We start from the raw sequence: 16,429 nt of genomic DNA, 5'->3' as shown, positions 1-16,429 counted from the left end.
CTACACCCTGACCCCTCCCTGCATGCGGGATTGGTCACTAGAGTCCCCCTGCTGCCACTTCCTGTGGATCTGGATGTTTTTAAGCTGGGCATAGCCTTTCACCCAGGACTGCAGAGCCCCTGGTGACTTTGGCTTTGGCCTCCAATTTGTTGCCCCCAGAGGGGCTCAGCACCGTTACTCTGACCTCTGAGAAGCCGGCCCGAGGGGCATCCCCACACCTGTCTGCAGACTACTCAGTGCCTGCCCTCCTGCATGTTCCCAGTTTGCCACAGGCAGATGGGTAGCTTCCTTGGCTAATATATTTAACTGTGCTGCAAACTGACAGAGGATATGAAAGCCCCATGCAAGAGCCGTGTGCAGCACTGTGGTCTGCCATGGGCCTTAGCTACCGGCCGAGGGAGGAGGAGATGTTGCTTGTCGCCTTCTTCCCTCTGCCTCCCACAGGGCTCATCTGAGGGTCCAGAGCACCAACCAGAGCAGGGCTGGTGGGTGGGGGTTTCCCGTGTGGTCGTGTGAACAACGTGACAGGAAGCCAGTGGCCACTCTTATGCTGCCCCCACTCACCAGGCAGCGTCTGCACTGGCCTGGCATGGGTGCCGTGGGTGGGAGGAGGCAGACCCTGACGTGCTACTTCTGCTGACACCAGCCTGTCCCACCCTGTCCCTGTGACTGGACCCCAGCTCCTGTGCCCCTTGACCTCTGGATGTTGAGGGGTGTGGGCCTGTGTCTGACACCCCCAGCAGCAGCCCCATCATAGACAGCCAAGTATGGGCCTCAGGCCCAGGGCACCTGGGGGCAGGTGGACAGGGAGAAACTAGCTTCAGCATGCCCACAGATGTGGCCTCCCACAGACAGAATGGTCCTGGCCTGACTGGTGGTCACAGGGCACTATGGCAGGATGCCTAGAGCATCTTGTGAGCCCCAAGCCTCCTCCAGCCAGTGAGGACCAGACACTTGCACGTGCCGATGGAAAAGTTTAGGTATATATTCACGTGTCTCAAAGCTATTCAATTCTTGTACATATAATTTAGGTATAACCTTTTTCTAATTACACATAGAATATGCAGCACAGTAAAAAAATCTGGAAAATGCAGAGAATCATGATGAATCACTTTTAATCTTAGCACTCTGGGCTAACCACTGTTAACATTTTGATGTGTTTCCTCACGGCCTTTTTCCCTCTGTATGTCAGGGTGTGTGAGTGAGTGAAAGTATGTTTTCAGCCATAATGGGAACTTGTAGGGTTTTCTCCAGCATGAAAGTTCAAGGCTCGTTGTTGATGGATGTGGCTGTTCTGTCTTCCTTAGATCAGCCCATGAGTGCTTGGAATGCACCAGATTCTTGACTTGAGAAACCCAGATACTCTTTTGAAGATGGAAACTTTGATTTCCTTACAGCCTAATCAAGACAGCAAGCATCCTCTTCCCTCAGCGTTGAGAGCAGGCACCTGCATACAACCCAACTTCAGATCGGAGTGGGTGGGCTGCCCCTTGGCAGAGCAACCTGGTTCTTGTGAGGAGGAGGTCCATCTCCTCTTGCATAGGTCATGGTGGGAGAGCCTCTGGGCAGCCTAGGGGGTCCAGGGTCGGACAGAAGACCCATGCCCCTGCAGTGGGATGGGGACAAGGCTGGGAGCACCTTGCTTCACAGTAGAAGACGTCTGACGGGGATGGGGCCATGGCCACAGGGCAGCCGCGTACCTTGCTGACTGAGCATTATAACGTTTGTGCAAGATTCCCTCAACCATGGTTACTGTAAGCTACTGTGTGCTCAGCGTTTCCTAGAGCCAGTGCGTTTACATACCTGACTTCTTTAGTCTTCTTGGCCACGCCATTTGCATACAGGACTCAGGTTTGTCACTGTGTCCAGAGCCACACAGCTTCTAGGTGGCCAAGCCAAGGTTGGAAGCAAGATCTGATAGAGTTCAAGGCCCTAACACCTGGCAGCTAGGTCCCCCATCCGGCATGGGGGATGGAGTAAGAGAAGAGCTGGGCGGCAGTGTTCCAGTCTGAGGTGCCGTTTACCCCAGGGTTTGTCGGCATGAATGGTGGCAGGGAGCATGCAGGGGGCCTGGCACGTAGCAGGCATAGGCATGTACTTGCTGACTGGCCCCTGAGTTTTCCCCACAGAGCCCCACTGCCAGCCCCACAGTGTCTGGGTGAGGAGGCCGAGCAGCCTCAGCTGAGGAAGTGGCTGCAAGACATGGCCCCATCTTCTCTGGCCCTTGCTTTGCTCTCCTTTCCAACCCAACGTGGGCACCAGGCGTGACCTCTCCCAGGCTTCTGTCCTCCCAGCCCCGCCCCCCCGCCCTCACAGTAGCCTCTCCATTTCTCATATTCGAGAGCAGCAGCTTGTGGAACACCAAAGACAGGATGACTGGACTTCAGGGAAGCAGGGACTCCTGGAAACTGTGTCGTTAGGTGCGTGGTGTCATAGATCTGAATGTGGAATTTTCATGCTGCTGTGGAAACGGCCACCTGTCAGCCCACCTCCCCTGGGCCTGCAGCTGCAGCTGCTCATCTGGAACAAGGGGGAGCTTCTCAGAAAAGCCGGTGGGGAGCAGCGAGCAGGTGTGTGTCTGGGAACACCTGGGCAAGGTGGGCCCCAGCTGGGGGCAGCTGTCAGGGTGCCCACGGGCTGTCCCGTTTCACAGCGGCCTCTGCACCAGGTCACTCTCCAAACTCAGCAAGGTCTGTCCTGATCATAGAGCAGAGATGAGACAGATGAGGGCCCTGCCGCATGGAGCAGGTAGGGGAGATAGACAGCAATCAGAGAATTCCACCTACAAACAGACACGGCAACTGTGATGAGTCCTCTGGAGGTGCAGTCATGGCTCAGCTCCATTCAACGCAGAATCTCTCTTCACGTGTCCTGTGTGCCAGGCCCTGGTCTGGGTGCTGGCGATACTGCAGTGGCCCTGATGTTCTAGGAAAGGTGGACGAGTAGATACTAGTCCTTTGTCAGATATGCGACTGGCAAATATTTTCTCCCAGTCTGTAGCTTGTCTTTTCATCCTCTTAATGGTGTCCTTCACAGCACAAGCTTTTTAATGTTGGTGAGGTCCAGTTTATCCATTTTTATTTCATTTTATAGAGTGTGCTTTTGGTACCAAGTCTGAGATCTCTTTGCCCAGTCCTAGATCCTGAAGATTTTTTCCTATGTTTTTTTTTTTTTTTTTAAGTTTTATATTTTACGTTTAAGTTCATGGTATATTTCAAGTTAAATTTTATATGAGGTGTGAGGTTTAGGTCAAAATTCTTTTTTTTTTTTTTTTACTATGGATGTCCAACTGCTCCAGCACCTATTGTTAAAAAAAAAAAGCCATTCCTCCTCCGTCAAATTGCTTTCGAACCTTTGTTTAAAAACTGGGCATGTTTGTGTTGGTCTCTTTCAAGTTCCTGTGTTCTAATCCATCGATCTGAGTATCTTCTGCCACCAACACCCACATCTGTACCATGTAGTAGCTGTGCAGTCTCCCATAACATTGGGAAGAGTGATTCCTCTACTTTCTTCTTTTTCAACATTGATTTAGCTTTTTAGGACCCTTCCCTTTCCATATAAATTTTAGAATAATTTTGCCTATATCTACAAAAAATCTTGCTGAGATTTTGATAGGAATTACATTAAACCTACATGTCAGTTTAGGGGAAATTGACATACTTACTACATTGTCTTCCAATACGAGAACATTGTTTCTCTCTATTTAAATATTCTTTTGATTTATTTCATCATTAACATTTTGTAACTTTCAGCATACAGACACTGCTCAAGTTTTGTTAGATTTACACCCAAGTAATTAAGATTCTTTGTAAATAGTATTGCCTTTTTTATTTTGCTTTTTACTTGTTTGCTATTGCTTTATAGAAATACAATTGATTTTTGTGTGTTAATCTCATTTCCTACAAACTTATTGAACTCACTTATTGGTTCTGTAGATTCCTTGGGATTTTCTACATGGACAATCATGTAATTTGAAAGTAGGGGCTGTTTTATTTCTTCCTTTCCAATCTGTGTGCTTTTTATATCCTTTTCTTGCCTTCATGACCTGGCCAGAATTTGCAGTGTTGTGCTGAGTACGAGTGGTGGTAACAAGCCCCCTTACCTCATTCCTAGTCTTAGAGGGAAAGCAGTCAGTCTGTTACCATGAAGTATGATGTCAGCTGTAGGTTATTTGTGGATGCTTTTTATCCAGATGAAGTTCCCCTTGATTCCTACTTTGCTGAGAGTTTTTATCATGAATGGATGTTCATGAACTAGCCTTGCATACCTAAAATAAATCCCTCTTGATCATGGTATTGTATCTAATATTTGTTGAGGATTTTTGCATCTAAGTTCATGAGTGATATTGGTCTGTATTTCTGTGTGTGTGTGTGTGTGTGTGTGTGTGTGTGTGTGTATGTGTGTGTGTGTGCATGTGTGCCTGTGTGCACATGGGGTCTTTATCAGTTTGGATACTAGGCTAATAGTGAGTAGGAAAGTATTTCCTCTCTTTCATTTTCTGGAAGAGATTATGTAAAATTGGTACTAATTCTTATTTAAATGTTCAGTAAAATTCTCTAGTGAAATGATCTGGAACTGGAGATATCTTTTGGAGGAGGTTTTTAATTACAATTTAATTTCTTTAATGGTTATAGGACTGTTTAGGTTATCTATTTGACCTTGGCTAAATTTTGGTACTTTGTGGTTTTCAAGGCATTGGTTCAGCTCTTCTAAATTGTCAAATTTATGAGCATAAAGTTTTTTGTATAATTTTATAACTCTTTTAATGGCTTCAGGATCTGTGTTAATATTCCCTGTTTCATTTCTGATATTGGTCATTTCTCTCTTTTCTTTTTCTTTCTGTCAGTTTAGCTAGAGGTTTATCAATTTTATTGCTAATTTTCAAAGAACCAGCTTTTGGTTTCAATAATTCTCTTTTGTTTTTCTGTTTTCAATTTTGTTTATTCCTGCTTTTGTCTTTATCGTTTCCTTCCTTCTACAATGCTTTGAGTTTATTTCACTCTTCTTTTTCTAGTTTCTTGAGAGTGGGATCTTACATAACTGATTTGAGATCCTTCCTCTTTTCTAATAGAAGCATTTAGTACTATCAGTTGCCCTCTAACCACTGCCCTGGGTGTGTCTCACAAATTTTATTATGTTGTGTTTTCATTTTCATTCAGTTCTATGTACTTTTTATTTCCCTTGAGACTTCCTTTTTGACCTGTGGCTTATTTAGAAGTATGCTTTCTAATTTCCATGCATTTAAAGACTTTCTTGCTGTATTTTTCTTATTGGCTTCTGGTTCCTATGTCCTTTTCATGTGTCCTCCTTTTTCAAGCACTTCTTTACTTTCTGACACAATGAGGTGCTCTAGCTCAGCTTGTATTCACTGCTCCAGCCCTGGAACCAGCCACTTCTTCAAGGAGCAGTAGGGACGGTTTTGTTTACATAACCACAATACTACCATCACATAAAAACAATATTAAAATAACTCCCCAATATCTTGAAGTAGTATCTTTTACATTTCCTGAATGTAAAATTTCAATTTTACAATTTCATTGTGTTATTTCAGTTTTGCTTTTTTGAATCAGGATTCGGGATTCCATCTATTGCAGTGAGTCTGATCTCTAGGTTCCTCCTCCATCATGTTTCTTCATTGATAGAATTTTCTTTAATGCCCTCAGCAAGGGTGACCTCAGAAAGGATTGCTTAACAGGAATCCTTTCACATGTTGCACCTTGCCTATGAGCCTCGACAACCCTGCAGTTAGTGGGGGCAGAGGGCACAGGGCAGGGGGAGTCACCCAGAGGAGAAGGATGTCTTGTCTGCTTTCTGAGGGTCTCTGTTAGCCCCTGACTGTTTTGTTACTGAGGACCTCTTTGCTGAAGAAGCATTATGAAGCACCTGTTGAACAGCTGAGACACCGCAGGGCTCGGGTGTGGTGAGGCTGGCACTTGTAAACCTCTTTGGCACCAGGCATTGTGGGAGTACTGCCTCATGCATTTCATGTTAGAGAGAGCTGCAGCAGCAGAGCTGGGGAGCAACAGGGCACTTGCCCTCACCCGCAATGCCGCCAGTGCCCCTGCACCATCTGCTCTCTTCCATCTCTGCTTCATGACGTGCATAGTGGTAGCTGGACCATGGACTTCCAGAGTCTGGGCTGGAAACCTCAGGGGCAGACCCCACTCTGCTTTCAGAGGTGGGAGCAGAGGCCCAGAGCAAGGACAGGCTGGGTCTAGGCTGGAGTCAGGGGCCTGCAGAGCGTCTTCATTAAGGTTGAGAATCTCAGGTGCCCCTGGGCCGCCCACGGGCCACACCACTGCTGATCCTTCCAAACACTGGGAGGAGAGGAAGCCAGAGACGGTGCAGGCAGCCCCATAAATATTTCTAGCCACAGCCAACATGTCTTATTGGGCAATTTGCTTTTTAAAAAATTGCGCACTAATTTTAAGTGAACAGCCTCTAATTATAGTGATTTACAAGGTACCTGGGGACTGGGTGATATTTGAATGTGGCAGAGGGCTGAGCAGAGATTGATCGGCTCAGCATAATTCATTTGGCACATTCTGATAATACCATAGCTGCTGCTGAGGCAAATCTGAGTGAGAAGGTGGCCCCCACCAGTGTGAAGGGGGATGGGATACACTGGGGGAAACTGACTCCAGAGAGAGGAGGCCAAGAGCCCTTGGACAGCTGCAGAGGGTGGGCTCGTCGGGATCCTGCAGGGCGGGCACAGCTTAGTCAGTCGGGGATGGCATTTTGCAAACAGTTACATCTGCCTTTATTTGGGGCTTTGAGATGAGAGACTAGCACTGGTCACTCCTGCCTGCCTGCCTGCTCCCTCGACCCAACTTGCAGGCCGTCACAGAGGCATAGTGTGAGCCTTGGGTGAGTGGGCTGATAGAACAGAGGTGGGCTTCGTGTTGGTTGCTAATTTTTGCCTGTTAATAGAGCAGCAGTTGCTGGACTGACCACCAAAGACGTGTTTGTCTCAAATAAACAATGATTAGGACTGCAGGCTGCAGAAGTGGGGTGGATGCTGGGCAGCCAGGGGTCTCCCAGTGAGCCCAGAGAGCCACATCCAGGTTAGTGTGGAGGAAGGCGTCTCCCTCCTCCAAAGCCTATTAAGATCTGGGGAGGGGTCAGGAAAGGTGTGTGCCCAGAGAACAGCTGCTTTTAAGTGCCATCTGGCTGAAGTCTGACACCAGGGTGGCCCAGGAGACCTAGCTGGGGGTGGTACGGACCTAGCTTAGGAGGCTGGGAGCTTGCCTCTCAGAGATTTTTCTTCCCTGTACTGATCCCTGCTCCCAACCGAGCACCTCTGCCCAGCGTCCCCCTTCTTCCCCTGACAGCTGCAAGAGAATCAGCCCTTCTGACATTTAGGGGAAGAAAATTCAGAATCAAGATCAGAAGGCAGAAATGAAAGGATTTTCTTGGTAAAAGGTCAGAGTGGTTTCTCTTATTTTTGTTTAAAAATGGTTTGTGTTGAACTATGACAAGGCTAAATGTATGAACAGGCGGTAGGAACAGGAGGCAGGCTGGGGGTCGGCCTGAATGAGAAAACAAGAAAAGTTACGGAACAAACAAGAAAGGTGGCAGCTCAGGGAGTCATTTAGGCACCTAGCATGGTGCAAGCTCTTCAGGTCATGGAAGGGGGTGCACAGCTTGGGGGGCAGGGGGGCTGAAACTGGGCAGCTGGAGGTCTCCTGGAGAGCCACATCCAGGTTAGTGTGGAAGAGGGCAGCTGCGTACACAGGGCCACCAGGTCAGCCGGCAGGTGCTGGTCCCACACCATCAGGGGCTGGGCCAAGCAGCAGGTGCACTCAGGTGGAGAGGTGAGTTGTGCACACGGCAGGGGGAACTTCCAGGACCCATGCCAGGGGCAGCCAGCCACCCCCTGCGGCTCCTGGGTGAGGGGACATCCATAGGGCTACTGGGCTTAAGGGATCTTTTTTTAAAAAATAAAAAACACTTTTTTGAAATACAGTTTACATACCAAGCAATTCACCCATTAGAGTGTACAATTTGATTCTTCTTAGCTTATTCCAAGTTGGTAACCATCACCACTATCGAATTTTAGAACATTCCCATCACCCCACAAAGAAACCCCAAAGCCAGAGCAGTCACTCCCCATTTCCCCCTAACCCCAGGCCCAGCCCCTGGCAAGTACTCATCTACTTTCTGTCTCTGTGGATTTACCTCTTCTGCACATTTCATGGAAATGGAGTCTCACACTGTGTGGCCTTTTGTGCCTGGCTTTGCATATTTTCCAGGTCCATCACGTGGTAGCGTGTATCAGCACTTCATTCTTTTTATTGCTGAATACTATTCCATTGACAGATAAACTACATTTTGCTTATCTAGTCATTAGCTGATAGTCATTTGCGGTTTTGGGCTATTTTGAATAATGTTGTTGTGGACATTCGTGTGTAAGTTTCTGTGTGGATGGATGTGTTCAGTTTTCTTGGGTATACACTAGGAGTGGAATTGTTAGGTCACATGATAACTCTGTGTTTAACGCTTTGAGGATCTGCCAGACTGTCATCCACAGGAACCGCACCCTTTACATTCCCACCAGCAGCACACACAGGTTCCAGTTTTGCCCCAATCCCACCAGCACTTGTCTGTCTTTTTTAGTATGGCCATCCTAATGGGTGTGAGGTGGTATCTCACTGTGGTTTTGATTGGCAGTTCCCTAATGATTAGTGATGTTGAGCAGCTTTTCATGTGCTTGTTGGCCATTTGCATATCTTCTTTGGAGAAATGTCCATTCAAACCCTTTGCCCATTGTTTAATTGGGCCATTTGTCATTTCATGCTTCAGTTGGGAGAGTTCTGCGTATATTCTGGATACAAGTTCTTTATTCAACACATGGTTTGTGAGGGAGCTTTTTGATAGTTTGGGTGTCTGTGTCCACCTGCCTGACCCTGGGGCTGCACTGTTGAGCCCCACGGATGGCATCACCTGGGCCTGGGCCTCAGCCTTGCTGGGCCACGTAGGTCTAACAGATCCTCTCTCCAACATGTCTGGGGCTTCTGCTTTTCAATTATGGGGATCTTGGTGTGGCAGGTGCCCCATTGAGGCAAAACCAGCAAGCAGGCACTTTGTGGATCAGTGAGGACAAGGCTTTGCTGGCCAGAGCTGGCTGGAGATGGGATGCCTTGCCTTGGGAAGCAGAGGTCTCCCGGTCGTTGGGAGTGTGCGCATGTCACTGGTATATCCCCCGTGGGTATGTTTCCTTCCAGCCTTGGGAGACTCCCATGGGGTCAGCTGTGGTCCCCAGAGTGGGAAGTGGTCCCTGCATGGACTGCGCTGTTCCTGGTCAGATGTGGAGAGAGCAGAGGGCAGGGGTTGGCTGTCGGTGGCCTCCACCCCATTCAGCTCCTGACAATGCTGAAACAACCCCGCTAGTGCTGCTCGTCTGGCTGAATGGGGTGCAGGGGCCATAGGCCCAGTCTGGAGATACAGCTCCATTTTTCCAGGCACCCCCCACCCCCCGACCCAACCTCCCAGCTCACCTGGTTCCTCCAGCAGGTAAGAGCATGGATCACTTTTCCTAGCCCAGGCAGTGATAGAGATGGTCATCACAGGTGGCCCTAATTCAGCCTGGGCCACTGTGGGCTCCAGGTATTCTTACTCACCTGGGTTGGGCTGGTTGGCAGGTGAGGCCCCAAATCAGGGTGGCAGCTGGGGAGGGAGGGAGCTGGCTCTGTGAGTTTCTGCTCACAAGTGCCCAAGCACCTTCAAGCTTCTTGCTGGCTCAGGGCCAGTTCCCCCTTTGTACACAAAGGGTCCTGACTATATTCCTACTGCAGCTTGGGTTTTGGATCTGCTGTCCGGTCTGGACACTCCCCCGGTCACCAAGTGATGACCCATCTTGCCTTTCCTCCCTGCTCTTTCCCCAATTATATGTGACATTTACATAAGGAAGTAATAAAAGGGATTAGTCTGGGCTCCAGAATCAACGGAGCCAGGACCAAACCAACTGGCACCCCACCCTCCACAGCCCCCAGCCAGCCTGGGATTCCAGTACCCTCACTGCACAAATGGGGAAATTGAAGCCAAGAGGGGCTCTGTGAAGTCTGGAAGATTTTGCAGGGCTTGCCCTGGGCTGAGAGGCATGGGTCCTCAAGTCCTCAGCCAGATGGAGCACTGGGGTCAACCTCAGCAGGTCAGGAGGGGCAAGTAACTGGAGCTGGAGAACTGGGAGTGGGTGCCCCAGCCCCAGAGACATCCAGCCCCCAGGAGACCCCGAGCCTGCTGGGCCAGTTTTTCTTTTCTTCTGAATTGGCATGGGATCCTGGGCCTTTCCAGCATCCTGTGAGTGCATGCAGTCCCCTCCCCACCACTCAGGCCGCCTCCCAGGCAGAGGAAGAAGGGAGTGGCAGCAGCAGCCCCCTGAGTCAGTCGGGTCTCCACTCCATGCTGTGGATGAGGCCACCTAGCCAGGGAGAGGTGGGATTTGAATTTGGGTTTTTGGCTCCAAGGGCAGCCCCCTCCCCATCCCTAGCTCCCTGTCCAGATGACACAGACCCTGCCCTTGATGTCTACAGCAAAACTGCACAGTGTGCATCTCAGCCCCCTATGCTGGGTGGCCGTGAGCAAGACACTGCCCTGTCTCTGCAAGAGGGACAGTAACAGACTCTGCCTCCCAATGCCCTGTAGCACTGTTAGGGAAGCACAGGATCTAATCCCCGTGAGTGCCAGATGGCACCTGGCTGTAGTGCATTCTAGATGGCCGTATTATGGTCGCCACCATTGTCCTCATCACTATGGCTGAGGTCTGAAGATGGGAGGAGTTGGGGCAAGCTGACCTGGAGGAAGTGATGAGCTGGAGTTCAGACTCCATGTCCCGTTTCCTTGGATTCCAGAACATAGGTGAACCCCCAGTAGATCAGGCCTTGTCAGAAGTGGGGATAGATCCATCCCTCTTTGGGCCCAGCTCTACAGGCTAATAGAAGCCTCCTGGGACAACAGGGCTGTTGGCCTCCACACTCTGCTGAACTGGGTTCCACTTCTGGCCCCACAGGCAGCACTAGCCCCTCCAGAGGCTATTTACCCCCTCCAGGCCAGGCCCTCCCACCAAGCCTGCCCTCTGGCCCCCAGCTCTACCCCTGGGGAGGGGTCCTTGTGGGAAGGGAGGAAAAAGATCTGCCTAGGCTGACCAACAGTGACCACAGTTCTCTCATGTCTCTCGCCCACCCCACAGGCTACAGGACCCTCAGGCTCCAAGATGCAGCTGCTGGAGACAGAGTTCTCACGGACGGTGGGCGAGCTCATCGAACTGCACCTTCTGCGCCAGGACAGCATCCCGGCCTTCCTCAGCTCTCTCACCCTTGAGCTCTTCAGCCGCCAGACCATGGCCTAGCCTGCAGCCTGTGGGCCATGCTTGGACCTGTCCTTGCAGGTCCCAGCCCTACCTGGTCGCCAGGCTGTGTGCTGTATCCCCTGGGGGCAGGATCATGAGATGATCAGGACCCATAAGCCTGGACCCAGCCACAGCCCACCCAGACAGCCAGCACCTATCTCAACATGCCCAGGTGGCAGGGCTTAGGCTGCTCAGGATGTCCTGGCCAACCATAACCCACCTCTGCTTTGCTGCACTCCAGGGAAGCACAGTGTCTATCCTGGGCCTCCAGGGCCTTGTCCTCCCACTTCTTCCTAGAAGGGTGGGCATGAGGCTGCTCTCCGAGGCAGGCCTGGGCAGCCTGGTGGAGCACTAACTACTCTGTGGGGCCACTTCTCTGCCCTCTCCTGAGGTGTCCCTATACCAGCTGTCCCTACCCACAAAAACCTGTCCATCCAGGAGCCTGACGGGGGGGCCTGTGTCACACCCCAGGCTCCTCGCCCATATGAAATAAAGTTTTCCTCCCCAGCCACCCTCCACCTGGCTTACTGTATGTGTCCAGTCTCCCTGCTGCTGCTGCGTACCTCCGCCCAGGATCACCCCCCACCATCACCCACTGCCCAAGTTTCCCTTGGCTCCAGGCACAGGGGCGTCTGGAGACAATGGGGATGGCAGCCCAGGAGCGGTCAGCCCTCATCTCATCCACCCATAACAGTAGGACATGCTTGAGGAGGCAGAAGCCCTGTCAGCAGTAAGCTACCTGCCATGCACAGCCGGGGCCCCAGCCCCTGGGAGACTCAGTGTTCAGAGTGTGGGTGGGATGAGAAGCCCTGGGTCAGGCCTGGCTGTGCTGTATGATGGGTGAGGATATGGTTAGGGTGGGCCAAGAGCACAGGCTCTGGACAGCATCCCGAGACCTAGTTCTGCAGGTGCTCACCTTCTTTCTTCCCTCTTCACCTGCAGAGCTAAGACAGTCTCTTTACCAGGAAGGTTAAAGGCATCGTCTACATACCAAGAGCAGTCATGCCTGCACACAGCAAGTGCTCGAGTGCTAGCTAGGACCAAGAGTGACAGAGGCCCCTGCCTAGTCTCAGGCTCCCCACCTGTCAGTGGGCTGAGGACCCCTCCTGCTCTGGCTGAGGCCTGGCCCATCCCTTTGGTTGGGAGGGCAACTCTGCCCTCAGCCCCACGCCTTCCCTTTGGTGATGGAACCTGGGTAGAGGTTGCTGTGGAGCCAGGGCCCTGGTGGCCACTGGGATTGGGGTGTGGGCTGCCTTCATGGACTGAGGATGAGACTTTGCCCTCCATGCCTATTGCTCCAAGGCTGAGGGAGGGGCAAGACCTAACTGACAGGGCCTAAGCCAGCCCCATAGGGGCTTGGGCTCTGAGGGAGCCCACGCACGGGAGGCAGATGGAGGTTCTGCCACCGAGTGCAGACAGGGCAGAAGATGGATTGCCCAGCCTTCCAAGCAGGAGAACACCTCGTTCACATGCACGGCCGGCCTCCAGCCCTTCACCAGTCATGGGAAAAATGAGTCGGGCAGCAGCCGCCCTCTGCACCTCCATCTGCCAGCGCCACTGCCAGCCAGCCACCTCCCCAAAAGGCGCCTGTAATTTACATGTGCACAGCGAGCCGCTATCTGGACTCAGCAGAGTGGAGCTGGGTGCAGCCACAGGAACAGGCCTCCTCCCTGAGGGGGACTTGAGAGGAAGGGACCCTGCTTCCTGTCTGCGCCCTCAGAGCTCCTGAGCCTGGAAGAGCATGCGCCAGAGGCGTGGCTGGTGCTGCTGCGTCCGGCCCAGACTTCTCACCAGGGGCTGGGCTGGGAGGATCCGGCTGCACTGCCTCTTACCTCCTGCCTCCCACTCCCCACCCCATGCAACTAAAACTGTCAGGCCCTGCAAACCTACCTGGAAGCCCTTCTCCTCCACATCTCAGGGAAGTTGGGCTTCCCATCCTCCCAGCAAGCAGCTCACCAGGAGAGGGTGAGTGTGCTCCTGGTCTCACAGCAGGAAGTGCAGGCTCCCTGGTTGGTCTTGCATGCCTCCACCCCCACGCTACTCTTCAGCACTGTCTTCTGTTCCTGCACTCAAAGGCTTTGGGAGGGAGAGCCTGCAAAGACCTAAGGGATTTAGTCCAGGGCCTGCTGGGTTTCGCAGTCAGACTTGCCATGCGTCAGTCTTAGGCCTGCTCCAGTCCAGAGCTCAGACCCTGAATGTGTGCCTCAGACAGACACATGGCCTGGGCGGCCACCAGGAAAACCAACCACTCATCCATGGGCTCTCTTGTTCAAACCCCAGAGCCCCAGCTCATCCAGTCCTACCATACCTGGAGGGTGTTGCTGTTCCCACTTCTCAGGTGAGAACACCAAGGCTTGACGTGGCAAAGTGTCTTCCCACAGCCACATGCTAATCACACTGGGATGCTGGTCCAGCTTCACGGCTTTCCTCACTCAACACACCCCTTTGGATGAATTTCAGGTTCCCGTGCCCCTCTGCCTAGAGCCCCTGACCCGTCATTCCTTTTTCGTTAATATTTCTACCAGTGCATGGTGTGGGGATGGAGGCTCCCCGTCCCATGCCATCGGTAACAGTGATAGCAGCAACACTCGTTTCAAAGCCTTCCCGACCCTGAATTGGAGGCTGCTTTGCCCACACCACCGGCCAGCATGGGCTTCACCACGTGGGGCAGCTCCATACAATGACTCTAGAGGCAGTTCTCAGGGGTCCTGGCATTTACAAAAAAACTAGTTCAGAGATTTCAGGCAGATGTCAAAGTGGGTTCATTCATTTGGTCAATTCAAACAATTATTTAGCACCTCTTGTATACTAGGTTCTGTTCCAGGTGCTGGGGAACAATGCAAAGTCCCCTTCTCTTGTTCCACACCACCCGAAACCTTCACAGTAGAGTGGGTGAGGGGTGTTTGGGGTTTGGAGTCCTGTGGACCTCATCTCTGTGCTTGGCCCTGTCCTCCCTCGACTCAGGAACTCCAAATCCACCGTGTAAGGGAGGAGAGGCCTCCACAGATGTTCCTGGGCTATAGGCTGGGAGAGTGGGAGAGAGGAAACTGGCCTTACTCTCCTACCCTACCTGCCATGCCCTCGGAGCAGCTGGAGGCCAGGCCAGCCACAGGCCCTGCTGTGGGTGAGGGTGTGACCAAGTGACACCATCGCCAGACATGCAACCTCATGGCCAGGGGCCCTATGGTCACCACTTGAACCCATGCTGGACATATACCATGTCTGCATGGCCACAGACCCACGTGGCTACAGGACTCCGCAACTGGCCCCAAACCTGTGTCACCTTCTTAAGATTTATGGTCCCTGGCCAGATCTGATTGGCTGGGCCACCTGTCCACACCTGCCACCCACCCCCAGCTTCTGTAGCTTTGGGTGAATGTTCAGCAGCTAAAAGGAGACAAAGTCCCCCATCCCCAAGTAAGCCTCACATCAGCATCCAGAACTGGGTCTCATTCCTGCCTCAGTCTCCCCACTCTCCTCCCTCCACAGCCAGGGGGTTTCTGAAGCCCATCCTGTTGGAGAGCTCAGGGACCAGCCCCCTCCTCTGCCAAGCACCTCTTGGAGAGTGACACCAGGCTCTGCCCACCCACCCAGTGAGCACAGACAGATGGGCAGCTCTGATGCTGGGCTGTACTCCTTTGATGGGATTTTCCTCTCCCAAGAAGAGGCAGGGAGGGGCAGAAGCAGCCATCTCACTCTCCTGGCGGACATGTCTGGGCAGGCCCGGGGTGGGGGGAGCAGCAAAGGTCCCCCATAACATGTCTCTCTCAGTCTGATTTAATAAACCCACCACTTGAGACTTTGTCAAATCCTCTTCACATACCTGCCAGGTGGAGTTGAAATGAAGTAGCGCATGGGAGCTGGGGAGGCAGATGACTCTGGTCCCCACCTGGCCCCTGGTGGCTCAGGCCAGGGCAAGTTCTGGTTCTGGCAGATCCCCCACTTCCCCCAACTCCTTAGTGGGAGCCTGATGCTAAATGGTTCTTAATCTGCTAATGACTAGTTTTAAGGGATTAATACCACAGCGATAAACTATAATTGCCAGGATGTAACAGGATTTGGCATGCCCCAAGGCTCCTTCCAGCTTCCCACAGGCCTGGAGAGGACAGCGCCGCCTGCTGGCACCTCCAAGAGACCCCAGCTTCCTGTTCAGAGCAGCCTCAGGCCCTGCTCTGTCCAGTGTTGGACAGCCAGCAAGGCATTTGCAGTGTATATTATTGTTTCTTCCCTTTCTGCACGTGCCTAGTGTGAGTTCTGGAAACGAATAAATCCCTGGGTTTCTCTAGCTCCTCCTCAGAGTGTGGTCTGTGGACCAGAAGCAGCAACAGCAACCAGGAACTGCCCAGAAACACAGGTTTGCAGGTCCATACCCAACAGACCAAGTCAGAATCTGCATTGACAAGATCTTGGGCAGCTGGTATACCTCGTTCAAGTTTGCAAAGCTCTCAGCTGATTGAAACTTCTCTCCCAATTTACAAAGCTCTTTCCCATCTGTGGGCACACCCCCACCCCATAATGATCCTGCAAGTTGTATCTTGTCAGGGGAGAAAGCCGAAGTTCAGAAAGGCAGAGACTTGCCTATAGCCACTGCAAGTTTGTGTCAGGCCCGGCCCCAAACCCAGCTCTCCCAACTGCAAGCTCAATGGTCCTTCCCAGCTTCAGAGTCAAGGTTGGCCCATTTTCCTCCTGCTTAACTGTCGCCAGGATACCAGGGCCGAGCAGGGCCAGCCTTGGAGGCATGACTCAGCGGGCTAGGGGCTTAGAACCTAGAACTGTACATGCAGGCCTGTACATGCATGTGGACATATGGCTATATGTGCATGTGAGCATGCATGTATGGCTTGTGTGTGTATTGTGACTGTGTGCACATGTGTGTGCATTAGTGTACGGCCTTGTCTATGCGTGTATATGAGTGTGTACTGTGTGCATGCATGCATGTGCATGGCTGTGAGCACGTGTGTACATGCACTCTTGCACCACGAGGACAGGTGGCTTCACTAGACTGCTTAAATTTCTGCTTCAGGCCCAGAGAGGGGAAAGGCCCTGCTCAAAGTCACACAGCAAGAGAGGGCTAGCGATGGG

The 16,429-nt window shown here is 51.9% G+C and overlaps 1 protein-coding gene across 2 annotated transcripts in view; it reads left to right on the top strand.

Moving 5' to 3' along the window:
- Nucleotides 1–11,854, top strand: part of MAD1L1 (mitotic arrest deficient 1 like 1) — a 461,087-nt gene extending 449,233 nt beyond the window's left edge. For both annotated transcript variants that reach the window (XM_063089903.1, XM_063089902.1), the window contains one exon: nucleotides 11,189–11,854. In XM_063089903.1, coding sequence (XP_062945973.1) covers nucleotides 11,189–11,347 — 159 coding nt within the window. In that variant the 3' untranslated portion in view covers nucleotides 11,348–11,854. The remainder of the gene's footprint in view (nucleotides 1–11,188) is intronic.
- The last annotated feature ends 4,575 nt before the right edge of the window (nucleotides 11,855–16,429 follow it).

Source organism: Cynocephalus volans, chromosome 3 (genome assembly GCF_027409185.1).
Source record: "Cynocephalus volans isolate mCynVol1 chromosome 3, mCynVol1.pri, whole genome shotgun sequence".
NCBI lineage: Eukaryota > Metazoa > Chordata > Mammalia > Dermoptera > Cynocephalidae > Cynocephalus > Cynocephalus volans.
Note: the sequence above shows the minus strand (reverse complement) of the source record. Positions and strands in the feature narration are given on the sequence as shown.